The 27,953-nt window shown below is 37.2% G+C and overlaps 1 protein-coding gene across 2 annotated transcripts in view; it reads left to right on the top strand.

Moving 5' to 3' along the window:
• The window catches only part of snx29 (sorting nexin 29), a 354,925-nt gene that overhangs the window by 18,536 nt on the left and 308,436 nt on the right, over positions 1-27,953 (top strand). For both annotated transcript variants that reach the window (XM_069905804.1, XM_069905805.1), the window contains exons 4-9: positions 2,042-2,166; positions 9,391-9,571; positions 13,076-13,146; positions 17,602-17,850; positions 21,008-21,389; positions 26,906-27,030. In XM_069905804.1, the coding sequence (XP_069761905.1) occupies positions 2,042-2,166; positions 9,391-9,571; positions 13,076-13,146; positions 17,602-17,850; positions 21,008-21,389; positions 26,906-27,030 (1,133 nt within the window). The remainder of the gene's footprint in view (positions 1-2,041; positions 2,167-9,390; positions 9,572-13,075; positions 13,147-17,601; positions 17,851-21,007; positions 21,390-26,905; positions 27,031-27,953) is intronic.

Here is a 27,953-nt window from a genome sequence, read left to right as displayed (position 1 = left end):
AGCAAAGAGATTGGGAACAATAAGAATTAACATCAGAATGAATGAAAGAAAGATTTTCGTTAGAATAAGACCAGGAGAGAATCAGACAATTTACAGAACATGATATGTATTTAACAGCGTTGATGTTCAATTCCAGTGTCCTGGCTGAAAAATAAAAGAGCAGGTTTGGGTTGAAATATTCCTGGATGCACATCCTCAGGAAAAATGGGGAAGGGAGGTAAGGAAAGGGAGGAGTTGTATTGATTTTACAAAAATCAGAAATAAAAAAAGTGCATTTGTGAAGCCTGTAGACATGGGTTAGTATCAAACTTCAAGAAGCTGCTATGATCTCATCAGAAGAAGTTGAGAATCTGGACAGACAAGAAATTTGGAAAACGCGAAAGTCTGCTTTGCAGACGGTCTGATTGTTAGGAGGTCTTGCAGCGTCATAGCTATATGATTGACGTTTCAGATTTCAGCCCTTCCTCTGGATTCAGTAAATTGCTGTGAATGCAAGAGCTTTCTGTGTGAACAATTAAATGATGGGTCTTCTTGTGTCACAGTCTCTTTCAAAATGAATTGTGGTCAGGGAGGAGTATTCATGCTAGATCTTTTTCCTTGGATATCCATTCATTTGCAACCTTAATATACAGTATTGGTCTTGCTTGATTTGTCTCATGTGGAGGATCTGGTTTATGGATAAATTAAATTAACCTGGGAATTAAATAAATGCACATGCCAATCATTCCTGAGGTCGGGTTGCCCAAAAGACCAGAGCCAAATCCTAGTTTTGCTGTATTGCTGATTGTTTTCAGATAGTATTTAACCACATTAAGTTTGCCTCGAGAGAGAGAGAGAGAGAGACCATGTCTTGTTTCATCCTATCTGAACAATAGGATTTCTAAATACTACATGAGAAGAAAAATGGGTTCTTTGAAGAGTCAGTGCAATAAAGAGAATTGCATAATCTTAATGATTCAGTTCCCAAGAGATTTGTCTGTAACAGGTGACTGTCCAGTCTGAATAAACTGATAACATTTTGCACAACTCATTGGATTAGATCCTCAATCTCTGCTGAGAAGGGCTACATTATGATCACATTATTCTGGAGTTGGAATGGACTTGAACCTCTGCATTTCTGAGAATGATCAAACTAATTCATGCAGGATGAATGTCAGCTGATTTTCGTCTGAGTGCCTGTTTCAGTTTGGTACATATTCGAGGATTGGACGCAGGAGCACAGGAATCTTCAGTCCAGTGGAGTATTTAGATTGCCCAACTGCTGCTCTTGGTGGCGCCATTATGTTTTCTTTGTGCAGTCCAGACTGAATTCTTTGCTAAGGTTTATCTACTGGCTCTTCTGAAAACAGAATCCAAAATACTGGTAAAGATAGTTTTGACGATCTATCGCCTTTGTACACAACACCAAAAAGATGGAGACTGAATTTTTTTGTAAACAGTAATCTACAATATAATTTACTGCTGTGCAGGGTGGCTTTCACACTTCAGTTCACAGTTGAACTTATGAGGAAAGAATTTTCTCAAGTTCACATCTGATTGTATGCGTACAGCCAGACAAAACAGCATTTCTCTGGACCGTGATGCACATGGACACACATATATGGGATGATTTACTTGGTGACAGGAATCTGTCATTCAGTCTCACAGCCTGTGGTGGGTTGGGGGGGCGGGAAGTGATTTCCTAGCCTGCTAGTCTCGATTTTGATGCTCTTGATACGTCTGATGTTAATTCAAGATATTTGGCTATGAGATTGATGCAGTGGTTTTAAGATCCTTGATTTAACGCTCAGCATTAAAGTGCATGTGATACTTTGGGAATGTTACAAATTGCAAATTTGAGTGTGTAGTTAAGAGGATATTTGTTTCCTTTTGTACACACAAACTTTTCCTGATTCTCAGTCATTTATTTTTGTGCTTCTTGTTGAAATGTGCTCAAAGCGACTTTTTTTTAAAATTGTGTTTTCAAATCTAGAAAGAATGAAACTTTTTTTGGGCTCCTCCGGTTTCAACAAGTCATGCGTTTCATTTGCTCTGTTCACAGGGTGATCTGTCTGTGTGCTCAGTTTGAGACTGTGCTGCAGTATGGCTTAAGGAGAAGTAAAGGATTAGCATTAACAGCAGCTGCTATCAAGCAAGCAGCAGGATTTGCCAATAAAACTGAAACAGGTAATAATTCTCAGCACAAGTTTGTCTCAATCGTAGTTCATTTTTAAAAAAAAAATTTTTTCGAATTTGATCCATTTAAAACTGCACTAGGAAACTCATGTTAGAAGCCAATTCATTGTTTTTGGAGTATATTTGGCTATTTAATTTTTCAGTTCCGCTGCTCTAACTTTTATGGTGGCATTTCATTCAGCTTGGCTTTCTGGAAGAGGAGATGATAAATGCTGTCCCTGCTACCTGCCTGTTTACAAGTGAGAAGTATTCATTTAGGGATTGGGTTGGACATGAAGAATTTCTTTAAAATTAAAAATTTTTTTTCACACTATGAACCGTATGAACCAAAATACTTTGGGAATGTTACAAATTGCAAATTTGAGTGTGTAGTTAAGAGGATATTTGTTTCCTTTTCTACACACAAACTTTTCCCTCTTGAATATACACAGTGTAATTTTCTCCCCTTTTTCCCTCCCTTCCCTACCTCCTTCCCACCCCCCCCCCAAACTCATTAAACGTTCAATATATACAATACAATAAACCCATTAAACAATGTCATCACACAATGAAAATAGACAAGAAAATTGTGTCGTCTAGTTTTACACACTGGGTCAGTTCATTTCGTCGTCTTCTCATTCTGTAATTTTAGGGGGTGGAGGTCCACGGTAGGCCCTCTCTTTTGTGTTCCATGTACGGTTCCGAAATTTCTTCGAATACTGTGACGTTATTTCTTAAATTGTATGTTATTTTTTCCAATGGAATACATTTATTCATTTCTATGATGTACTCTCAGGCTCTATTCTGATTTCCATTATACATTTTTTTGCGACAGCTAAGGCTATCATAATAAATCTTTTTTGTGCTTCATCCAAATCGAGGCCTAGTTCTTAACTTCTTATGTTACTTAAAAGAAAGATCTCTGGATTTTTTGGTATGTTGCATTTTGTGATTTTATTTAATACCTGATTTAGATCTTCCCAAAACTTTTCCACTTTCTCACATGTCCAAATTGCATGTACTGTTGTTCCCGTTTCCTTCTTAACAGCGAAAACATCTATCTGATACTGTTGGGTCCCATTTATTTAACTTTTGGGGCGTGATATATAGCCTGTGTAACCAATTATATTGTATCATGCGTAACCTCGTGTTTATTTCTCATAGTTCCGGAGCATAGCTTTTCCCATTTTTCATGTTTTATCTTTATGTTTAGATCTTGGACATGAGGAATTTATAAAGGAAAACAAAATAAAACAGGAGAATGAAGTTGAGGGTACTGGCGTTTTTGTAATGGTTGAAGGGAAAATTAATTTGATTTTTCACCAGCTTATTGCGAACACCTAATTTTGAGGTTGCAGACACAATGACACATTTTTAAATGTGTTGATGCAGATCTGAAGTCCGTCCTCTATCGAATATTTAGTGTGGCCTCGTGTCTCGAGGTGTGCAACTTTTTTTTTTCAATGGGTTAAGTTAGCTTCTGGAAATATAAACTTCAATGATTTATAATGTAAGCAAGTGATCGTAAGAGAAACATTTATATTGTGGATTTTTGCCTGAATAATCATACTAGCTTTTGAGAGGCATCATCTTGGCTATTTGTGTGACGTAAATATATTTAGTTATTGCAAACTCTCAGTTTACTTTGCATAAGTCATGATTGTAATTTTTTGCTTGGCGTGTTTTTCATGGATTTCTTTCAACTGGTTTGGTTTGTTTAATTTTATGATCCCAACATAGTATATTTTCTGGCAAGTTTCTTCAATAGTTTAAAATTTTGCGTCAGATCAATCTTCAAGTTCCTTATTCCCAGGGAATATGAATAACTTATGCAGAATTTGCCATAATTTGTCTCTTTGATCCAACTGTTAATCAAGAGCAAAGGGCTATGCAAACAAGTCAGGTGTAGGTTCAGGCCTCTTGGTGGCTGAAACCAACTCATCCATTGATGTTGCAATGCACAATCGAACTGAGAAACTCAGCAGGTTGCGACGGCTGAGGAAAGTTAATCTCCCATCCTCCATCCTACAGAGGATATATCAAGAGCATCCTGTGCAACTACATCACTGCCTGGTTTGGAAGCTGTACCACCTTGGACCACAAGATCCCATGGATCATTGGGGAGGGGGGGGGGGTGGGGCGCTCTCTTCCGACCATGAAGGACATCTACTATCCTTGATACAGCTGGAAGGCAATAAACATTGTGAAGGACTCCACACACCCCTCTTGGTATCAGTTTCTAGAATTTGAACATTTAAAATCTCTTGTGTTAGAAGTAATTCTGTGCAAGCATGCCGAAAAGAAAATCATTTGAAAAGTAAGTCCTTTCTGGTCAAATAATTGAAAGCGTTAATTCATGTAAATGCTCCAGTTGATTGGTGTGTGTTTTCTGATATGCTGAGGAAGACCATTTGTAGCCTCTAAATATAAGTCACCAAGCAAATTAATTCAATGCTTCTTTTGGGTCAATTGCCTTGTAATAGCTTTAAGTTGAAAATTTTCCTCCCAAATAAGTTTGAACATGCATGAAATTAATCACCTTGTCATAAGTTCAGTACTTTGCAATTGAAGTTCAGTCGAGTGAGTCTTCAAGAGGCAAGGATGTGTGAAAACATGTATTCAGCTAATTTATTGTGAAGTACTGCAGTTAGATTGTAATTCACTGACTTCACTTGGAATGAATTTGTAGCTGTCTGTTTGGGAGGGGTGTTTTTTTAATTTTGTTGAATATTTTGTTTAAAGTTTTTGTTCATACATGGTTTCAGTTTCAAGGATGAAAAGACACAAATAGAAAAACATAAAGCCATTGCACCTTCCATGATGATTAAATCCCCCACTCCCCCCCCCCACTCCAGGAACTCCCCCCAAAAAAATAGTGATAAGAACAGAAAAAGGGAAAGAAAAGGAAAACAGAAAGGATTACCAAGAAAGTGCTGCTCACCCACACATATCTCCAATATATATTCTATTTAATTTTTTTGGAGGAGGCTAATGCAGATCCCCAGAAACAGGTAAATGTCTTCAAATTTTTACCTGAAATTTGTAAATACAGGTCCCAAATTTGCAAAAACAAGTCATCTTTATTTCTTAAATTGTAAGAAATCTTCTCAAGGGGAACACAACTATGCATCCTGTCATTCCATTGTGCCACACTGCTAATGCTATTTTGACAAATTCTGTTTGATGTTTAGATATTCCCTAAAACAAATAATTCTGGATTTTGTGGAAACTTAATTCCTGTAACTGGTTCTTTTTTAAAAAAAATTCCTAAATCTATCCAAAAAGGTCTCATTTTAGGATGTGACCAAGTCGAATGTTTTTTTTAAAAAAAAAGTACCTACCTCTGCACCACATTTAAAACGCTGATCTGATAAATCTGACTTCAACCTACTGATGATGTTGTTCTCTTGTCTAAATCATCTGATTTCACTGTTAATGCAATGAGATTGAATGCTGGTGGACATTTATTCCATTAGTTCTTTCTATTTTCATCTCTATCACAAGATACTGACAGGAATATGGAGAAAAACATGAAAGGATGTGCTTAAAATTTCCTTGAATTAATTGCACTGTTTCTTCCTTGGCTCGTGTGGAAAAGCATCATTTGGAATAATGTTGCATCAGAAGTATATCAGGAGTACATGTTTTTATTAACAGAAGGGAATGCAGCACCTCAAACAACCCACCGACCCAACCTGGTGTAAGAGTCTAGCTCTCACATCAGTTTGAGTTGTTTCAGACTTGGAATTGAATGGAATCAAATTGTCCTCAGAGACCTGCCTCAGAAGGGCTGAAAATTCCATGGTTTCCTTCAGAAGGACCGTAAACTCCAATTTAAGTGAAGTGTAATATTAATAGCAAAATTACTTCTCATCAAGATGATGGTTGATTGTGCTGGGAAATTACATTTTTGGAGGATATTTTCATTTTAAGTATGAAAGTATGATATTGTAAAGCATGGTCAACTTCCAGCTCATGTGTTTCTTCTGCTCTGCAATATGCTTCAAATTTGACCTCAATAGGCCAATCCCTGTTGAAAATGGGAGCAAATATTCAGCCAGCGGAGTTCCTTGGTCGTACTTTGTGCGTAGCAACTGTTTGTATAAAGTTGTGTGAAACAGCAATGGTTTCACCCAGGGTGAAGAGCTGGTTGATGCTGCTCGCCATTGGGGTGACTCTCTAAAAGTGTCTCCTTATCCCTGCTTTGAAAGAATCGCCCTGGTCAGAGGATTTATCTGTAAACTTTGGGGCAGGGGGGTAATTATTTATTATGTCATTGTTCGTCTTTGGAGGGGGATGCAGTGACAGTTAAATGTTTTCAAAGAATGTGACAGAAAATGATGTAAAATGATTTAAGTTTTGTATGTTATGCAAGTTCAGTGTAAGTACAGTGTGGTTTTTTTGTCTTTTTATTCTTAGTGCAGGTGTATTAGGCATTGTAAGAGTGAGTCTTAAGCAATTGGAAAATGAGCTTATCCAACATCTACCAATCCCCATAGGTGCTGGATGCCACGGTTTTACTGTATAATCTTGCAGGGATTTTTCTTCTCTGTAGAATTCTGCAGCGTATACAATTTTTCTTGGAAACAGGATTGTTTTTATTAGTAATTCTCCACTGGAAGCTTGTCTTTTGGTTGGGTTCTGAAATACAAAGAGAAATTTTATGTCATGTCTGTCAGTTTGCTTTCCCTTGGTGATATTGGCACAAAACCAGTTTATATTTTTTATTGAGTTCTCTGTTTAGTTGCTGATCCTAGTTGCTAAGGAAGTTAGATAAAACTTTTTCAAAGCTCAGCTCTTCAAGGGGATTTTTACTGTCGATGCTCTTTGTTTTAGTTTTGTGTGTGTGATTGCATGCATGGCGATTTTTCTGGGAAAAGTAGATATTCTGGGAAAGAATTCTTGGATTCTCTGTGCACCCAGTACAGTTGATTAATGTTCCACATCAATAAAACTGTTTAAAAAGTCACAATGAGTAAAATAATTCAAGATTGTTTGAAATCACCCTTAAAAATCTTAATGATTGTATTTGTTTGCTTTTGAAAATCTGGTTTCCCATTTATTTGTTCACTCCCTACATTCCCACGTTTAAACATGTGCAAAAATGATCGTGACTCAGGTTTTTATCGAAATGTATATTCTTTGTGTTATGTTTGTGAGTAAAATTTCCAGAGTTTACTCCATTAATTAATTTGGCTCTGAGAGTTAACCATGATGCTCCAATGGTATATTTCTGCCAAAATTTGCTACTCATTGGAATATTTCACAGTCAAATGGTGCATGTGCAGAAGGTGTACAAACTGTGGTGATTGACAGATGTTATTCCATCAAAAATAATTCCAATTCAAGAATTCGAAATTGGAGTATTCAACCACCGAAGTGGAAACAGGTGCGGATGTGACAGAGGAAATGAGAGAAAGCAGATGAGATGGGCAGAGGCGTAGTCAAGGTAACTGGGAGTTGGTGGGTTTAATAGAAAATATCAACGGATAGTCTGTCTCCCAAAATGGAGACTGATAGATTGGGGAAAAAGTGGAGAGATACGAGGATGGACAAAGGGGATTTCAAAGGGGATTTGGATTTATTGTTTTGTATTAAAATGAATAATTGACTTTGCTGGAGGGTCAGATATTAGTGAATCAATGCTTTTAAAGTCCAAGTTTGTTTAACAGGAAGCTTTCGGGTCATCCAGTTTGTTTGAAAGTCAATTATTTTTTCATTTCGCTAAACATGTCGACAAAACTCAGCCCGAAGGCATCTTTGTGTAAGATTAAGAAAATCCTGAATAATCGACAATGATGGTGTCAAGTTCGCAGCAACACTTTGATTCATTGAATTGACATTCAAAGCAGTGTGAATCCAACCAATAAAATGCATAATGACTTTTGCTCTTCATTTATCGGGCGAGGTTCGCAAGGAGCTTCAGGACAACTTTGGAATGTAATAAATCATAGTGTGAGTCACTTGTGCCTTGACTTTAGTAGAAAGGCAACGTAAAAGTATTGCTGTAAATTTGTCTGACAATGCAATTCATTTTCACAAATTCTTGATGACTGTATTTCTCCTAAATAATTGGAAATAATTTAAATTGGTTATTCCCAACGAGGTCATACAGCCTCCCCGGGGGCCACACCTCATTTAGGGGGGGGGCACAGACTGAGATCGTAAAATGTTTTTTTTTTAAAACGTAGTCCATAGAAGTACTAAGAAACAACTAAACTTGACTACTTCATGGGGAAGGGGAGCCCATAAACTTGGAGCAGAGTCCTAAGGTTGAAAATGGTTGCTCTAAAACGCTCTTGAGTACAACATAATGATTTAGTGGTTTCCGGCATTTGTAGAAAATTTATGGAACTGGGTAGATGAAAATCGACAACCAGTCAGTCGTACTGAAGAATTTACACACTTGAGAATGATAGTTCTCCAATAATTTAACTTGTTTTCCTTGGTTGAATTTCTTTTTTCCATTTGTCTCAATTCTCAGACAATTACTTTTGTGGCCTGATCGGATAGCTATTGTTCAAATGTCAGTGTTAGGTTTTTCTTCCGTGCTTGGGCAAGACTGCCATCAATTGACATTCAACTACAGGTCACGAAATGACCTTCAAGAGCAAGGGACATTTGTACATTTTGAAGAAACACGAGGGCATTGGCACCATTTCCACTGCATTTGATGACCTCACTCAGTCCAAATCAAGAACGTGGGACTTTTTAATTTCTATGGCTCAGTCATACTTGAGGAAATTTTTTAAAAAATGTACTCTTCGTGGACTCTGGCGAGTGAAATAGAAATCGTTATCACCAGAATTAATATCTGTTCCCTGTCTTGACTTCATAATTCTGTAGTGGCAGGAAGGCAAAATGTACTATATTTAATTATGTATAACTGAAGCATATCAAAATTATGCTCAGTAATAGTATTTAATCATTTTTGATTAACTACTAGGTCCAATGTATTTTGCTTAATATTTAACAAGCTTTCAAAAAAATGAAGGCAAAATTGTTAGTTGTGCATTTGACGCTTGGCTCCTTAACTGAAACAGAAGAACTTGATGTCATGGATGTTGTTTGCACATTTCAACTGCAATGCCTGGAAAGATTGATAAGTGCTGAATTTTAGTGACTACCATTTGCATTCTCATTGAAGAAGTGAACGCCCACTTACAGTGTAGACATATGCAACTAACTTAATTTTCATAACTCAATTAATTAATGTTGCATCTTTTTACTTTTCAGAGCCTGTTTTTTGGTATTATGTGAAAGAACATTTGAACAAACATGAACTACAGCGGTACTACTCTTTAAAGAACATTACTACAGATGTAGGTCGGGGCAGAGCTTGGCTCCGCTCGGCACTGAATGAGCATTCTCTCGAAAGATATATGCATATGCTTCTTGGTGATATAAACCAGCTAAGGTAATGGAGAATCTTTCTTGGTTGCACGATGAGATTTTTTTTTTCTTTAATTTGGGTAATCTTTGTCAGGTTATTTGGATTTTTGTTGAACTGAATGAGAAGGTTGACCATTTTGCTCTCTCCATGATTAAAATATTTTCTGATTGGAGTTTGGTAGGAACAACAGTTTCTTGTGGATCATTCCCTGTGACCTTCAGCTTAAAATGGTCTTGCCTCAGAATTCAAGGGTGAAGTTGAGTGAATGGGTTGAATCTTGATTTGTTGGACTCATTTGGGCTCAGAACACCTATCTTCAGCTGCTTTCACTGTAGAGCCATCAAATTGAAGATTTTCAGATTGCACAATGTTCAATTACTTATGCTATTGTTCAGAGAATATGGCAGTCTATGCTTCCTGGAAATATGACATTGTGACACTTGGGTAGGAGTTGATGTGTAGCAAACAACATTGAGAAGTCCTCAGTGATAGCCCCATCCATAAAATTAGGCAAACTAAGGAGGTTTGTTTAGTTTTTAATTTTATCTTAATTTTAACATAATTTAAAGTATTCCAATTAAACATATTTCCACTTTTTCTTAATATTTATTTGTTCTAAATTAATCTTTTTCTCTATTTCCAGTGGCTAAAGACGTTAAAATACAAGTCAAAGGCCTTTCACAGCAACATGCTCCTGAGGCATTCTGGGGTGGAGCTTCATGTTCTGCCCTTGAGGCCAGGACACTCAAATATAGAGGGCAACTTGTTGAATTCTGTATTTTGGTCATTGAACAGACATGGTGGGCAACAAGTTTAGGTAGATGATATTGAAAGAATTTTCTGACAAGGGTTTTCCTTCAATAAATGGGAGCAGAAACAAATGAATATACATGCTCATCAAGCTTACTGTATTTTAATCAGATAACAGAAGCAATATGAAGAAGATGCATGTTCATGTGCTTTACTTTTCTTCACTCCGTTATTAAGGGTCTCTCATCTGTTATCTTTGGCAGTGCTTCAAGGTTGAGTAACTAGCTTCCACTTTTGATTTTTGGGTTAGTGGTTGATGCCATTGTCAGAAATAAAACTTCTCACACATGAGTCTCTTTAAAACTGATGACATGACAAGCTTTATTTACAAGTCTGCAGAGTTGGACTCAACTGGTTTCTTACCAGTTAAGCCCCGATACATACAGTGCATTGATTTTTTATACCCTTATTATTTGCCCTTCCCCTTCTTATTAATACTGTTTTAATTGGTTAGTATTACAAAAGCATTCTAAGTATAACTGCATTTTTAATTATCACGTTCGTTACGTACGCTGTGAACTCTACATACACTAAATTCTGTTTCTCACCCTTCTTATCAATCCTTTGTCTCCTGCATGTCTCTCACTATGACCATGAAAAGATAGGTTTAAAAAAACATATTCAGCAGATCCTTTTGTCCTTGACTGCTAGTAAACTCCCTGTCCGTTCTGGCTTCCCTGTTTATGATTAATCATCACATTTTAACTTAAGTCATTTTAACCTAAATTCTCTATATAACAGCCATTATGGAAAATGCAGATTCATTTCAAATAGAGATTCAGTTGAGCAAGTGATTGGATACTGTAGTTTGTGACGTCATATGTTCCTTCTACTACTTGTGGAGGGCTTCTATATGCTCCAAATGCGTGTTCTTGAGATCATTAATGCAATTCTGAATGTTCCTTCTCCAATTTGAGTGGCTCAAGATTCTCAGGAGTTGGGAATATTGCATTTCAGACTTCTCTGAGGATATCTTTTAATATTTTTGTCTGTTTGTTTGATAACTTCTTCCCATCAAACTACCCAGAATAGTGTGTTCTCGGAGTCTGGTGTCAGAAATCAAATGCTCAGGGTAATTCTTTTGATGTCTCTGATCTACTATTCTGTACCTATGGGAAAGATTTCCTTCAGAGCATGTGTTATGAACCCAGAGGACCCCAAAACCCAGCAGCAATAGATATTTACCAAGACAAATGGTTACTTAAACAAAAGTTGCTTTTAATTTTTTTTAAACATGAAAACAGAATCACACTTTAACTTATCACTATTAACTTAACTAACCTAACTTAACCCCCTTCTAAATCTAAGTGCACGTTTATGTAATGCATGTGTGTAAGTTCAGAAAAGTTCTTTGGTTCACAGTCCAATCTCACTTCTTATTCCTCTAAGTTCACTGGTTGCAGGCAATTCTTGGACTATGCACAGAATTTAACATTTATAAAGTTCATCAGGCTTTGGTGCTTGAAAGACAAATGGTTACCAATCAAAAAGGTTCTTGTTGGTTTTCAGAGAGATTTGTTGTTCCAGGACACCCACAACTGATTTACTTCCATCAGCCACTTCAGTATCTTGCTGATGAAACTTGCCCCCTCAGGGTTCTCCAGATGATAACCTCTTTCAGGTCACCACAGAGTGCCTTTTTGTTTCTCTTATTCCAAGTGAAACATTAGACAGGTGGTCCTCTCCTCTTGCATGGACCACAAGGGCTTTGACCAGGCTGAACTAAGAACTCCAGATGGGCTTTTCCAAAAGCTTGCCAGTTTGTCCTGTTCCAGTTCCTTTTGCTTCTGCTTACTGTAAATATCTCTCTCCTTGCAAAACCACATGACCCTCTTAGGACAGCAAGTTCTCCTCCAGACTGTCTGCGGCTCTCACAAGCTCTTTCATCTGTTGCCTTTTAGTAAACAACAATCCATTAGTGAAGTCTTGGGCACTCTCCAAAGCTCTTGCAAAAGCTCTGAGGCCCTGACATGTCTAGCATTAGCAGAGCTCCAGTATTTTAAATAAGATCAGTTTTGAAGTGTTTGTATGTGACCTAAACTAAATAAAAACCATGCCCAAATTTATCTCCCAAAAACATATCTATATTCTGTTACACATACACTTCCATTTTATATCTGTTCACTCTGAATGGGAGGTTTCGAATCTTTGTCAATCCTCTTCCTATTCTTTCATTGTCTTGATAAAACCAGCTTGATTTTTATAACTTTCCACCTCCTCACTCATACGTCAGTTCGTACTCTGATAAAGATCAGAGGTTGAAAGTTCCGTCCGTCTATTTGGCAGCATGGCATGCAAGACAGCCACTGATGTATTTTTGTGTGGTGTTTTGAATGTAGGACATGTATTGATTAATATGATTGAGCTATTTTCAGGAAATTCATTATCTTGCACTTGTATAATATCTACGTTAATCAGACAGAAATAATTTCAGACAGGGAATGAAGCTCATTCATTAACAACGATATCAAGAAATTTTGAATTTCTCAAAAGTTGCCATTTTATTATTATGATGTCTTGGGTAATGTTTCAGTTCAAGGGATGAGCATTTTTCACTTGTTTATCAATGGAATAGTATTGCTTTTTAAGTAGTCAGGGGAATCGGAATGTTTCAGGTGAAGTTTGAAAAGATGCTGAGAACAGATTCTTTTATCATACAGACTGACTTGCCATGTTTTGGGAACATAAATGAATCTCGTTTTCAACCTTATGTTTCAGTGTCTTCTATGAAGATTGGTCCTTTATGATGGATGAAGAGCGTGCAAGCATGCTTCCTACCATGGCAGCAGGTGGGATGCAAAATTGTTATCTCAAAAACAATTTCCATTTCCAATACTTGGGCTTAAAATATTTTTGTCCTGATATTTATGCAGTAATGGAAAATGGCTCAACATGTAGTGCATCTGGTTTTGTGCAGGTTCCCAAAATTGAATATGAAAATGTTTACAGTGGCTGCAGAATGGTTGTGAAAAATGCTCCTTGAAATCATCCAAATATTGACAGGAATTTAAAACACCGATGTGGGATTCATCACGAGTTTTCATGGGGGCATGTGTTTCCTGAAGCTTTCATTCACTTCCCATTACATCGATTAGAATTATTTGTGAACTAATTCTACCCATTTTTGCTTTGTCCATAATTTAGCCCCACACAAGAGAATGCAGAATTTGTTTATGGAGATGATTAGGGTTGCCGAAGGATTTCGAGAGTGGAGATGCTGAAAATGGTGTTCATGAGTTCTAATGTGGAAAAATTGACAGTGGTTTCACAAAAACAGCCAGTTTGTGTAGCTGGGTTTTGCCTTAAGATTGAGGCCATTGCCAAAGGTATCTGAATAGATTAAATTCTGATCCATTCTATGATGTTCAAAGATTGATTTTGAGGTGTTTATTCTCATGTTTTGCAATTTGACTGAATTTTCATTTAAAAAGTAAACCATTGCATGTGTCTTGCAGAAATAAATGTTTGCACAAACTCCAGTGGGACATGAGCTCTACGGTATACCTTGTTGGGTTGAGTCTAAAGTTTTACATTAGTCGAGAATATAAGTTTGTGGAATAAAAGCAAGAGATTATTTTCTGCTTCATTGCTGAACTGTTTCTGTTTGGACAGCTGTGAAACATTCAATAAGAGTTTGGTTGCAGTGAGGTTTATTTCTTGCATTGTTGGGCTGGAATTTTAATGAAGGCTGGTGAGCAATGAGAATGTGAATCTCTGTTCCTGTGGATGTAGTCAACATAACTTCAACCAGCATTTGGGTTTAATAGAAATTATTATGCAGTAAAACTTCTGGTATCTGGCACCTATGGGGATTGGTAGATGCTGGATAAGTGTATTTTCTGGTTGCTTGAATCTTACTCTTGCAGTGCCTAACTTGTACATCTGTATTAAGAATCAACAGTTCAAAAGACAAAAATACTATACTGTACTTAGACTAAACATTCTTTGAAAGAATCTGCGTCTTCAGATTCCTCCCATCTCCAGAGAATCGCCCAAAAGACAAACAATTCTATTATAGATAATTGAACCACCTTCCCCCAAGTTTCCAGATAAAATCTCTGACTGGGGGATCTCTTACTAAGCAGGGATAAGGAGACACCTATCCCAACAGTGAGCAACATCAACCAGCTCTTCATCCTGGGAGACACCATTTTATTCAAAACACAACTTTATTCAAACAGCTGCTATGAGCAAAGCACTCCACTGGCTGAATATTTGCTCCCATTTTACTGTATTACTCTGTGAAGCAATTTTTCCCATTACATTGTTGAATTAATTATGTGGCAATGGGCATGCATTTGATTAGGCTTGGATGAAATGATTTACCTCTGCTGTAGCATGAGAAACTACTTCACCACATTATGCAGTCTGTGCACTTTCTTGATTCAGATAATGGTGCAGTGAAATGATTAAGAAATGTTCCAGTGCTCAACAACGTGACTATCACCTTTAACTTAATTCCACGGTTGCTTGTGGAATGATTAGATCAGAGACCTTTTCCTGACTGAAGTGCAAACTTAGCCATGATGTTTGGAAAAAGAACCTAATCTTGCAGCAACCAAAGAGATTGTACAGATTCAGAAACTAGTTTTAAATTTCTTGAAATTTTTACAGTGGCATGGTGGAGAAGTTGCTTGCCCACATTAAATCTTAATTCTATTGAGGCATTCCAACATTCATTGTGATATTGTCAAAAGAAAGCTCAAACAGAAAAATAATCTATTTTATTCTAAGCACACAACCAAATTTTGAGAAGAATTCTTCAATGTCTGATTCTGTCAGTGAAACAATTTATTGTGTTCAGTAATTGAGAATACTGTTGAAATGATGGAGAGTGAATTGATGGATACTTGAATGGCATAATTATGATATGATAATCTGTCCTCTGAAAGCTTATGACCTTGGTTATTATTGTTGGAAGTTTGGTTGCTCGCAAGTTGCTTCTTTTCTGGTCAGAACAGGGGTTGGCTGAATGCCCATGACCATGAAGGCTGAAAGCTGCTGGGACAATCTTGTACAATACAAAACCCTGTTCTCCATAATTCAAGCAACCAGAAAATAAATAGGTTAAAGAAAAATGGTTTAAATTTGCACACCCTGCAGTTTGCCATTCACACATCACAATCTCAAGCAACCATAGGTGCGAGATACCAGGGGTTTTACTGGAGATGGGCAAAGTTGGAGCCTCCAATTCAATCCTGACTTCTGTTGGTGAAAGCGAAATGGAGCTAGAAACATTAGAGCAGGGAATTCTGACAGTTGGCAAATACAATTCATTCAGTAGGAACCTTGACATGTCCAGTTGGTGAAGACTGCAAGTAGGGGTGCTGATCGAACATGCTTTTGATGCCCTGGGTAGATTTTCTTGGATATGATTCAGACTTCAGAAAAATTATACTATTATGTTGTCAGTTTTTAGTTAAAATATCAGGTATGTATTTAAAGCTTGAAGCTTTCTGTTTTGATTGTTTTTGCTACCTCATACATAAATACAACCTATTATTTATCTTGCAAACTCGTATCATAATCTGCATTTTTGCAGTGTTGTTTATTCAGGGCTGTGGGGAACTGGCACAGAAGAGGAAATGAGGCCTGGAACAAATCAGCCGTGATCATAGGTTGTGACAGGACAGACTCAAAGGGCACTCCTGTTTCTACTTCCTCCTGTTTTGCTCCCTGTGTTTTTAATCTTTTAATTATTCATAGATAAATTCCTGCTGAATGAGGAAAAATATTTTAACTTTTACGGTCTATAATTGATTTTGATCTAAAAGCTCTGCAGTTCCTGGATTTCCTTTATTGTCTAGTTTAGTTGATGGCCATCGTTGTCATGGAGAAATGAGCGTGAAGACAGGCTCTTGGGCCCAGTGATCTTCATGTGTCCATTTTTAGATGAATTTGACACTGACCCTTTTCATGTTCTCCCCCACATTACTATCAACTCCTCCAGAATCTACCACTCAATGCATCAGCAGCAATTTACAGTGGACAGTTGACCGAACAGCCCACAATTCTTTGGGATGTGCACCCAAACTGAAGGGCCTGGAGGAAATCTGTGGTCACTGTGGGAATGTGAAAATTCCACACATCCAACACCAAAGGCCAATTGAACTTGGGTTGCTGGCGGTGTGAGGCAGCAGATCCATAGCTGTGCTGTCAATGTCATTCAAGTGCAGATGCACGAGAGAATTGACCTCTCCCCATCGATGATGCAACCACAAATCATCTTCCACAAGCACATGACATTTCTAACATGTTGCATGCTCTTCAAGGTTAAAATAAGAGGAAAATTCTTATTTTTCTGCTTTATTAATGTTAAAATTTAGTTTGCTTTGAAAAATAAGATCAGCATTTCCAGTGTGCATTCCCATTCAGACTGGAAAGGTTAAGATTTTTATTTGGGGAAATTTAAATCTGATGCATTAAAAAAATTAGTTAATTAGGAAAGAGAAGCTTCCAAGAGGGGAGATGCCTGCACTTAGTATATTTCTGATTTGAACAGTGAATCTTTTCTCCACCAGTATCTCTGTTGGTGTTAAACTTAGTTGCAAAAGGGCAGAGAATGTTTGTTCATCATGTTCAGTACTGAATCTGCACAGCAAGTGCCCTCATTGGATGAAAAGAACGACAGTCCTTACCATGAATCATACCGGAAATACTCTGATAATCTTTGGTCTCACGTAATACCCGATCTAGCCCTATTTCTGCCCCAGCTTTTTGGCCCCAAAATAGCATTTTCTGTATGATCCATGTAAAAGTATTCCCCACCCCCGGCCACCTATTTTTGACCCCAACTGCTCTTCCATCTGATCTCCCGCCACCCCGACATCAGATCCTCACCCCAGCCACCTGCTCACCAGAGCTCCCGACGCATTGACTGTGGATCCTCCTCTTGGCCGCCTGTCCACCAGAGTGCCTGATGATCTGGCCACAGAATCTCTCCTCGACCCTGGCCACCTGCCCATCCAAGCTCCTGGCCCCTCGAGTGTGAATTTACCACATGACCCTGGACATCCGAGCTCCCGGTGCCTTGAACAATGGAGGTAATTACTGTGATCAAAAGAATGACCTGTGTAAAAGTTGACCTACACACCCCCCCCCCACCCAAATTTGACCTGGAAAAATTGGTCCAAAAATACAGAAAGTTGGATAATGATTTATACTGAAAGTGCTGGTTCCTAGAAAAAGAATTAGTTAAACCCAAAAGGAAATTAATTTTGTAATTCTGCTAATTTCATTTAAAGGGTTAAATCCCATCCTCTTTGCAATCAACATTGATAACCAGGATTTGAATGGACCCAATAAGCCTGTGTCTGCAGTTGCAAACTTGTTGAAGGAATCGACACAAAATGTCACATGCCTCTTGAAGGAATCTACCCAGGGAGTCAGCACCCTTCTAAAGGAAATCTCAACAGTTTCTGCTGTGCCAAGTTTCATGAAACCCGAGCTTGAATCTGACCAACTGCCAGTTCTATCAAAAACAGTAAACCAAGGTAAGCCACATTATGATTAAAATACGCAAAATGTTAGTTGGCCATAAATTTACAATTGAATTTGAATTAGATATTATTTGAGGGGAGGGGGACATCTTAAACATCATGTGGATTTAATTGTATTTTTGCTGTGCAGTATAATTCCCTTGATCCCACAAGTAATTCAGAATGTCTGTGTCCCAACAAGTAATTTTAAGTATGTTTAGGAGTAAAACTGCAGACACTGTGGTTGAATTAAAAACACAATATTGGAGAAAATCATCAGGTCAAACAGTGTACTTAACAGAGCAAAGATAAAGATACGCTTCAGCTTTGAGCCCTTCATCAACGTATGGACACAATGTGGGCAGGCACAGGAACAAACTGTGGGGGGGGGGGGGAGGTAATGGGTGGATAAGGGAGGGAGTGCCCTGTGAATGGAGAGGGAAAGGGGTGGAAGAAAAAAGAGACAAAAGGAAGGGAGAAGAATGGAGAGTAGAGAAGCAGAAATTGGAGAAGTCGATGTTAATGCCATCTGGCAGTATGTTAATAAATTGATCAATGAAGCAGTGATTCTGTCCATGACATTGGCCAACATATTTATTTTTTTTATTGTTGTTTAGTGGTACAAAACAAGTGTTTGCCATGTATTCAATACTCCTTTGTTTTGCAAATTATACTATGAAATATTTAAAAACCATTTGAGAAAGGCTGACAGGGCCAAAATTTAATGTCCTGTTCTGAAGATACAGCAACAGTTCCTTCAATGGAGCATTCATTCAAAGCAACATTAGTTGACCTCAAATTGAGAGTTATAGTTCAGGTCCTGGAGAAGGCCTTGAACAAATGGCACGTTGTTAGAAGGAGCAGCATTACTGAATTGAACCAACATGAAATTGGCATTGATCTTATTATTGAAATTTAAAGTGCAGGTACCTCAACCAAGTAGAAAGACAAAAAAACAATATGTTGGTCCCTGTTGCAAGAGGATTTGAGTCAGGCCATCCAACTGGAATTACATTGGTCCACAGTGCTGGAAGAGATGGATAATGTCTTTCTGCTTGTGATGGAAGGATGACCAGATTGATTTATGGGATTGGGTTCTGTTGCAAAAGGCGATTATGGGCTAATGGTCTTTGGAGTGCAGAGGAAAAGGAGGAGTCCATTGAATCACACACAGTAATTATGAACTTGATGGGATAGATGTGAGGTGATGCTTTCCTGGCTGTCCTGTGAAATAAAGGATCAAGCTATTTTGGGCTGAGATTAAAATTTTCTCCACCCATAAGCTGACAAACCTTTAGAATTCTCTCTCCAATTGCTGAGTGTGTGGAGAAGTTTGACAGTTTTTTGGATATTATGGTAAATTACAGAATCGGGGTTACTGTAAGAAAGTGGTTTTGAGGTAAAAGATCAGCCACAATTGTATAGAATACTGCAGCAGGATCAAGAGGCCTACTTGTGCTTCTATATCTGATACAATGTTTTTGATGCTTTGTCCAAGAAAACATGATTTTTTTTTTTGCTGTGAGCTTTCTGGAGCCAAAAATATACAAGGTAAAATTTATCCCTTGTCTCTTGTCAGTTAAGAATGCTTCCGTAAAACACATGTTCAAAGATGCTTTGTAAATCTTGAGTTAAGTATAACCTAGTTTTCTTCTGTGATTCAACAGTTAATTTAAAAAAAATTTTTACTTTTCTGCAGATAGTTTTCTTCAGAATTCCATCCTCCCCTTCTTATTTATTTACCAACTTGAATTTATAAGTTAGCTTGTGATCTTAGCCATTTAATGTATATTTGTGGAACAACAGTAATTGAGCAGATTTTTTTCAAATGAATGAGACATTTACTGAAATAATGCAGAAATATATATAAAAAAAAACTTGTTATGTGTATTTAAAATTATTTTTTTGAGTTCTCTGCCTCTCTTTCCTTAAGATCTTTATGAAAATATGGACGTTAAAGTAAACTTGTAGTTATCTCCTTGAACAACATGGCTTTGCTTCAGAAGTGGTTACCTCAGGCTTTCTAAGTACATTTGGCCACATTTCTGCTGAAGCAGTTGCTTACTTTGGCCAATAGGTTCAACTTTTGAGTCCTCCACTAGCCTGCGAGTTTGCGCTAGCGAGCAACCTGCCAAATCTGGGTTTCACAACTTGCTTTATGATCTGATCATGGGCAAAATATTCAAGAGCAGCTCATGGAAAATGTAAAAATCACCATAGGAAGAAAATACAAAGTTACATAATTATCTTGTGGAAACAAAGAGCTGTGAAGTAAGTCTCAAATTTGAATGTATGAAGGAGTGTTGGGGCTTTGTGATGAATCTTTACTGACACAATTTTTGCTTTGCTTCTGAATTCATAATGGAATCTGATGGTTGGACGGTCTATTCAGGATTCTCCTGAATAATTCTGGGAGATCATGTTGAGGAACCTGTGCCAGATGATGGTCCAGTGTTTTTTTTTACTGCGAGTGAGAAGGCAAATACTTTGGAGGCAATGGGGTCATACGTCATACCTATTTCTCAAATTATGTGTCTTTAAGGAACATGGCTGTGCATTTCTTCATTCCAATGTATACATCTGATTTCCATATCACTGATACACATTATCTTGCCACAGCTCAAGCTTCTTTAAAAATTGCTTTTGATATGTAAAGAACTTTAATTTGGGTCTTATTCCTTCAATATCAATATTTTAAGTGTGTTTTTATGATTAACAAATTAAAATCAACATGATTCCTTTTTTATTAATAATGTGCAAATTTTAATAACTTTTCACATCCTTCAACAGCAGAGTTGGTGCAGAACTACTAAAATGATAGACAACTCTTAGCTGCCAGAGTGTCATGTCAGTGATGTTTCTGTGTGGGTCTTCCTTCAATGCGACCTGAAATCCTTTCACCCAACAGACCGTGTCAGGATGCCTGGGTGCAGAGTGGAACTATGTGGCTTGGTTTTCCTGAGAATAATGCTGCCAGGAAAACCAAGCAACTGATGAAAGACGTGGCATCGGGGACACAGATTCTTGCAATCGTCTTGGTAATTGCGTTGTTACAGCAATCAGATCTTAGCCTTTTCAAATAAAAATTAAACTAATCAGTTTTTTAAACTAACTCATCAAATTGAGCTGGCAAAATAAGCCAATAAATGATTGCTTTCTTTTCCACTGCTAGATGGAAAAAATAAGAGAGAAAAGAAGAAAAAGAAAATAGTGCCAAATATCATTTCATTTGATGACGACCATGAAGAGGAGGACCAGTGCTCTGAGCGAGGGAAATATTCCGATTTCACAATAGAAAGTTCAGAAGAAAATTCAGAAAAATCGTCGTCTATTTCTTCAACAGTGATTTTGGCTGTGCTGGGTCCAAATTTGGACAGAAAGCCAGATTTTAATGGAGAGGAATTTGGCAACAATATCTTGAAAACTGCGGATGTTTGCATAAACGGTGATGCTGGCCACGAGAAACTCGATATGAAAAGTATTGATGATGAAGACATGGACGAGGAGAGCACGGATCAAAGTAAAGAGAATGAGGAGGACAGACTTTCTGAACAGTGAGTCATTTTAAAATTTGCCAGTTCCAATTAATTCTGATTTTCTTTTCAAAACAAAATTGACAAGTCATCTTTGAGTAAAGATTGTACATTTCCTCTGCCAACTGGAGTCCAGAAAAATTGCCAAACATTTTTCTTTTTTTTTGGAAAATTTTACTTCATTTTTTTTCCATGCATGGAATATTACCCAGGTACAAATTAGAACAATCAAAAGCAAGTGTCAAATCTATTACATGATGATATAAATCCCAACCTCTCCTCCCCCCACTAAACTAACCCTAATAGAAAGAGGAAGAAAGAATAAAAGACACAAAAAGAAATAAAAAGAATAAAGTAAAGGAAAAGCAATAAATAGAGTAGAAACCTGGTTGCCGGAAGTTCCCTCTTTTCCCTCCCCCCACCTTACCGCACGGAATTAATCATTAATAACTTTTAATATTATTTCAAGGATGTTAATGAAGTTTGGGACCAAAGGATTCATCCCTTCAATTCTTAAGTACTGGTGCCAAATTTTCAAAAATACGTCATACCTATTTCTCAAATTATAAGCGTCTTTAAGGAATACAACTGTGCATTTCTGCATTTCAACGCTCCATACCAAAGTATACATCTGATTTCCATATCACTGCTACATATTATCTTGCCACAGCTCAAGCTTCTTTAAAAATTGCTTTTGATATGTAAACAACTTTAATTTGGGTCTTATTCCTTCAATATTACCAATACCAAACAATTTCCTGACTAACTTGCGTGTGAATTTGACTGATGAGGTGGAATTTATTTATAAAATGGTCTTTCCTCCCCATCCCTGCAAGCAAAAATTAATGTGAATATTTTCAGTGAAATAAAACATAATATTGAAAAAAGATGAAAGATGCATACCTTTGGTTCCACAAGAATCCCATGAACAGTAAAATTGGATGGGTCTTTCAGTCATGCTTTGTTCATGTTTGTAAGCTAACAATATAGGTATTTAATTCTCTGGTAAACAAGAAAATTGGCAAATGCTGGAGTTGTGTCCAGGACACTAAAATGTTGGAGAACCAAAGCATGTCACACAACATTCATAGAAAGTAAAAGGCAGTATTATGTAATTTTTATTTGACAGAATACATTCATGTTAATATTTGGGGGAAGAAAAAAAAATCTTTTGTAAATTTAATTCTCAGACTGTTTTTGACTTAACACACTTATGAATCTTGTAGTTTCCAATACAAAATTATTCTTAAAAGTGGGGCAGGTCTTGGACATGAGTAAAGGAGCAGCAACTGGAGGTCTGGGGAGAGGAATAATATCATCAGTTTGATCTCTTTCCTGTCCTTCCATTAGGTCCTTTAGCATGAGTGAACTTTTCTTGCATGCACTTTGTTTTCACAACAATGACCTGACAAAGGCCACACAAGCATTCTCCTTTCAATGATTTCACTCAAGTCTCTTGATTTAATTTAAGTTAAAAGCGCAGAAGTGCTAGAGGAACCCAGCAGTGAGACCGGTTGAGTTCCTCCAGCAATTTTGTTTTTTGCGACAATCAGTGTCTTCAGACTTTCATGTTTCACTCTTCATTTCATTTGCTCTGCTGGTTTAAAAAAAAGACCCATTAATTTTACCCCAACTCATGGTCGAATAACCATTGTTTACTATTGTATCCCTTGTGCAGTTCATTGGTACTTGTGCTACTAATTCTTCTAATGGACCTGGGATCTTGAAAAAAAACCAAAACAAAACACGTCTATAGCATCATATTGGTCAGACTCTGATACTTCACTGCACCAGGGAACAAGAATGCTCATTGAATCAATTAGCCCTGAAGGAGATTGGTACAGGCTGTGCTTATATTTGCTGGGCATCAATGATTTAGTATGCTCTTAATGGTCAAGCAACCAGGCCACAATCAAGAAGCATTTGTCAAGTTGATGAGTTTTAATGATCTAATTTTCTTTCATATTTGTTTTGTTTTTATTAAAATAAGTATACGGCAAAGCATCTGGTATCCATCATCTCTGGGGATTGCTCGTTACTGGATGAATGAATTTTCTGGTTGTGTGTTGTGACTGGCGAACAAACAGCGAGGCGCTCCAATTTTAAACCTCTTTTTTTTACTATTTCCGTGACTTTTATTCTAGATAAGAGATTTTCCTGCTTTTTATGAATTCCCCCAGCTGGCTGTCAGATCTGTGCTCTGCAGGCCACGTGAAGTGGAATGCCAATCTGTAGCTTTGGACTGCTGTTTTTCATTTTTGCTTTCTTTTTCAAGAACAAAGCAACAACTGAATATCCCTGAGAGTCAGATATCACGGTAAAGTAGATGTTCATCTTTTTGCCACTCTGTACATGTCCAAGACTAGCGGGCGAAGGTTAAAGGTGAAAATATGAAAGTTCAAAGACCATTTGTGTGGCAAGTTTGTTTTACACAGGGAGAGATCCCTGGATTATGCTGGCAGTGAATGTTGCACAAGCAGATGCTATTGGATCATTTGTCATTTTGACAGGTATGTGAACGGGCAGAGGTTGGAAGGTACAAGTTGATTGGATATTTGAATCGGTATCATGGTTGGAATGAACTCCAGGGCATGTTATTGTGCTTTATTGTTTCATGTTTTACACCAATGGGCATATCATAGAAAAGCTAACTTTGATGAAGAGTATTTCATCTTTACATCTTGTCAATTCCACTGGATTTCCTCAAATAACTATAAAAGCCAAGGTCTTAATTTGCAATATTAAAACACATACATTCTGTAAATTAATTACATCATACTTCAATCCTTAACTTATTCAAGCTTTGCCTTTGGTTTAAATATTGCAATTTTACACACACACACCTCTCTCTTCCCCCACCCACCCCCCCCCCTGTTGATATTTGAGATAACCCAGGTTGTACTGTCAGTTTAGAAAATCTCTGCTTTACAAGATAAACATCTGGAATTATTTTAAGAGCTGTTTGGGAACATGGGAGGCAACAAGTCCTGAGGTTCTTGGAGACATCAATGGCAGAATGATTTTGAGGGACCAGAAGGTGCAATTCCTGGATTTAGCTACATTGCTCATAATTTTAAAGATGAGACCATGGAATCCCTGAACTGGAATCCATGAAGTGCATAAAGTGAATAGAGGGAAGGAATGGATCTTGATATGTGGAAGAATTCTGGAACAGGCATTTAATTGGTACAATTTGATGTCAACATGACCAATTATACAGAATTTTAAGAAAAAGAATTTGAAAATAATGGAATCTTTTAATATTTTTTCCTGTCATATATTGTTTTTGTGGCTTTTAGTCAATGTAGTCACTGAAATGACATTGTGTTCAAGCTTCACCTCACTTTTGTGAATTGTTTTAAAATTCACTGGATGCTCGCATGAATGCACTTCCATCATACATCAAGAATGTTGAATGGAAAGTGAACAACCAGTGAACTTGTTGGTTTAATAATATGTTTCCATTGAGGAAAAATTACTTTGGTGAAAGGCTTTAATGACATTGTTTAAGTAGTTCTCAAGATTCTTTTAAAAATAACATTGTTTTGTATAAAGACTTTAACTGAATTTTCAGTCAGAGCATGCTTCTTTTCACATAGTTAGTAACGCATGCACGCATATATAAATTGAAAACACTCAAAATCTTCCTTGATCTTCCCACTTCCTCTGTGATATCAGACTGGTCATTTGACATTGTTAGGATAAGTCATTATTTCTGTTATTTAACCATGGGGTAGATCAGCCAACTGCATGAACTGTTTTTTCTCTCTTTCAATCTTTTTGTTGAGTTTTATAGAACACAAATACATTGATTGTATAGGGAACACAAGGCTACCAAATATAAAGAATACAAGTACATTTCCAAAAATAAAACAATTACGATATGCCCCTTCCCCATAATTTTTTTAGTCATTAATTCCGTCTCATCAGCTTGTGTTGAAGTTTAGACAGTTCATACATTTGAAGTGTTGTGCAACTGTGAGTTTAACTTCTAACTCCATTAATTTCCCTCCAATAAAGTTAACCTGTGCTGGAATTTCTCGTTGAATGTGGGTGCAGGTTTATGAAAAATGTTGTAAAAAAAAAAAAAAAACAATTTATGCAAGTCAAGTTTCAACCAGTGTTTGGCCTACTGATGTTATTTAGATATATTGCATTATTTGTCATGAATTACTTAACAGAAAGAAAAATTATTTCATCTTGCAATAGTCCCTTGAAATGATTTATGGTCAAGCAGTTATTTTGTTGATTTTTTGTTTCACTAGTGTGGGTCATTGAATTTCATGTTGTTTCAGAATTTAATTTGAAAATGAGCAGCATTTTTCTCCAGCTATCTTCCAGTGAAAGCAGTGCCTTTGTCATCTCCAGCCTCTCTTTTATCAGCATTACCAGCTGGCATTATGAACTCCTTCCCCTGTCCCAAAACCAACCTTGACCAAAATCTATCTTCCTTACCTATTGAAACCAGCTTTGATGACTTGGACCTGCAAGCATTCAAACTTTGTACTTTGCTCATTTTCTTTTTTCATCTTAAAAGCTCCACGACTGAAATCCATTATACTGCCTCGGCTCTCTTTATACTTGCTTCCTCATCCCTTTGTCTGCTTGTGGATATGCTTGTTTCAGACATCAAATATCTTGTGATTTAGAATTTGCTTTTCACTCTCCCTTTCAGTCCCAGTTTAGCAAGGTGTGTCCAAAGTGAATTCAATCCAAAATCATAAGGAAAGAATATTAAAATGTTATTCAAAGAAAGTGTTTAATGAGAGGAATGTGCAGAAACATGGTCAGGAGATGACACAATTCCCAGTTTTTAAAATGATGGTCTATGAATATTTAAGCCAGTGGACAGGGAGAAATGAATAGAATGCGTGGATAAATGAATAGCCTGGTTTTTTGCACCAGATATTGGAACTTTAATTTTTTGATGGAAGTATTATTGAATCTGATGAAAGAGTCCAAGATCTTTGACAATGTTAAACTGGTATCTAACAAGATGAATGAAAAATTCTCGAGGCTTCAAAGTTCTCCAAGCTTGTTCTGTAATTTGCCAGAAAATTAAAAAATTAGTGGGAACTGGTACCATTTTTAAGTTTTGAAATAGTGTTAATTTCTGCTCCATGAAAACTGAGGAGAACATCCTGGGGTAATCAAAAGTTGTATGATTATCTGACAGATCTGTCCAACAGGATCTTGGATATAGGTGTCAGAATTAGATTTAAGACAAATGCTAGTTACAGTAAAATCTGTGTTATCCGGAATTCAAGCAACCAGCTACTTTAAGCAACTGGCAAAAAAAGGGGGGAAAATAAATATATAAAAAATCCACAAGTTTAAAATTGGCGTCCTCCCACTTATCCGGTATCTTCCAATCCCCATTGGTGCTGAATGAAGCGTGAGGAGAGAAGACAGTTAAAAGAGAAAAGTAGGTTTTGAGAGATGAACGCAGTTTTAAAAAATGTATTTTCCTTATATTTCTGCATTTTTGGAAAACAAGCCTTTGTCGATTTATTGAAAAATGAGTTTGAATCTTTCAGACCTCTTGTGGGAAGTATCTCCATCTCACAGATGTCCAGCTGGAACACCCTGCAAGTTCTGAATGACAATGACAGTTCGGACATTCTCTTTCCAGTCATGGCAGTTGGTCCCTGCTCGCAGTCTGGTAAGGACATGGAATCAATAGTGATCTGTGCTGATCATTTATTGGCCTGTAGCTCCCTCTGGTGCTTTGTTAAAGTAAGATCATTGTTCAAAGCGAGGCATTGCGTCCCAGTTCTCTTTTTTAAAACACATTATACACCCTTTTTGTGAAAAACAGTTAATCCCACTTTTTTCTTTCATCCCTCATTACTTTGTCTTCCCTGTGGTTGTCCTCAGCAGCTAAGTTGAAACCATGCAAAATGCTGAAGCCAGGGTTGATCAGGGTGAATTATAGAATTTTTTTTTCTCTCTTGGGTGAAGTACAATAATTAGCAATATCAAGCACCCACTAAATGGAACTGAAGTGTTTTAAAAATTACTTGAAGTAATTTCATCAAACACAAAAATTAGATAGAGTGTAAATGCAAAGTTTGTGATTTCAGACAGAAACAATTTCTTGACAAAATGTAGTCCCAGAACACTATCTAGAAAATTAACATTGAGATATCTCGGTGCCTGCAGTACCTATTCCCCACACTAGTATAACACAAGAAGTATGAATAGGAGTGAGCCATCCGGCCGGACGAACCTGGTCCTCCATTCAATAAGATCATCAACGAATTCCACAGATTCATCACCCTCTGGGAGGGAAAAAGCAGTTCCTTCTCATCTCCATCCTAAATCTACTACCTTGAATCTTGAGGCCTTGTCCCCTAGTTCTTGTTAACCTCTATCTTATCTATGCCTTTCATAATTTTTACATTTCTTTAATCACCTCTCATTCTTCTAAATTCCAGTGAGTACAGACCCAGATGATTCAATCTCTCCTCACAGGCTAACCCCCTTATCTATGGAATCAACCTGGTGAACCTCCTGGGCACCGACCGCCTCCAAAGTCAGTACATCCTTCCTCAAGTAAGGAGACCAGAACTGTACATAATACTC

Source organism: Narcine bancroftii, chromosome 12 (genome assembly GCF_036971445.1).
Source record: "Narcine bancroftii isolate sNarBan1 chromosome 12, sNarBan1.hap1, whole genome shotgun sequence".
In the NCBI taxonomy this organism is placed as follows: Eukaryota; Metazoa; Chordata; class Chondrichthyes; order Torpediniformes; family Narcinidae; genus Narcine; species Narcine bancroftii.
The sequence above is the reverse complement of the archived record's forward strand: the minus strand, read 5'-3'. Positions and strand labels throughout refer to the sequence as shown.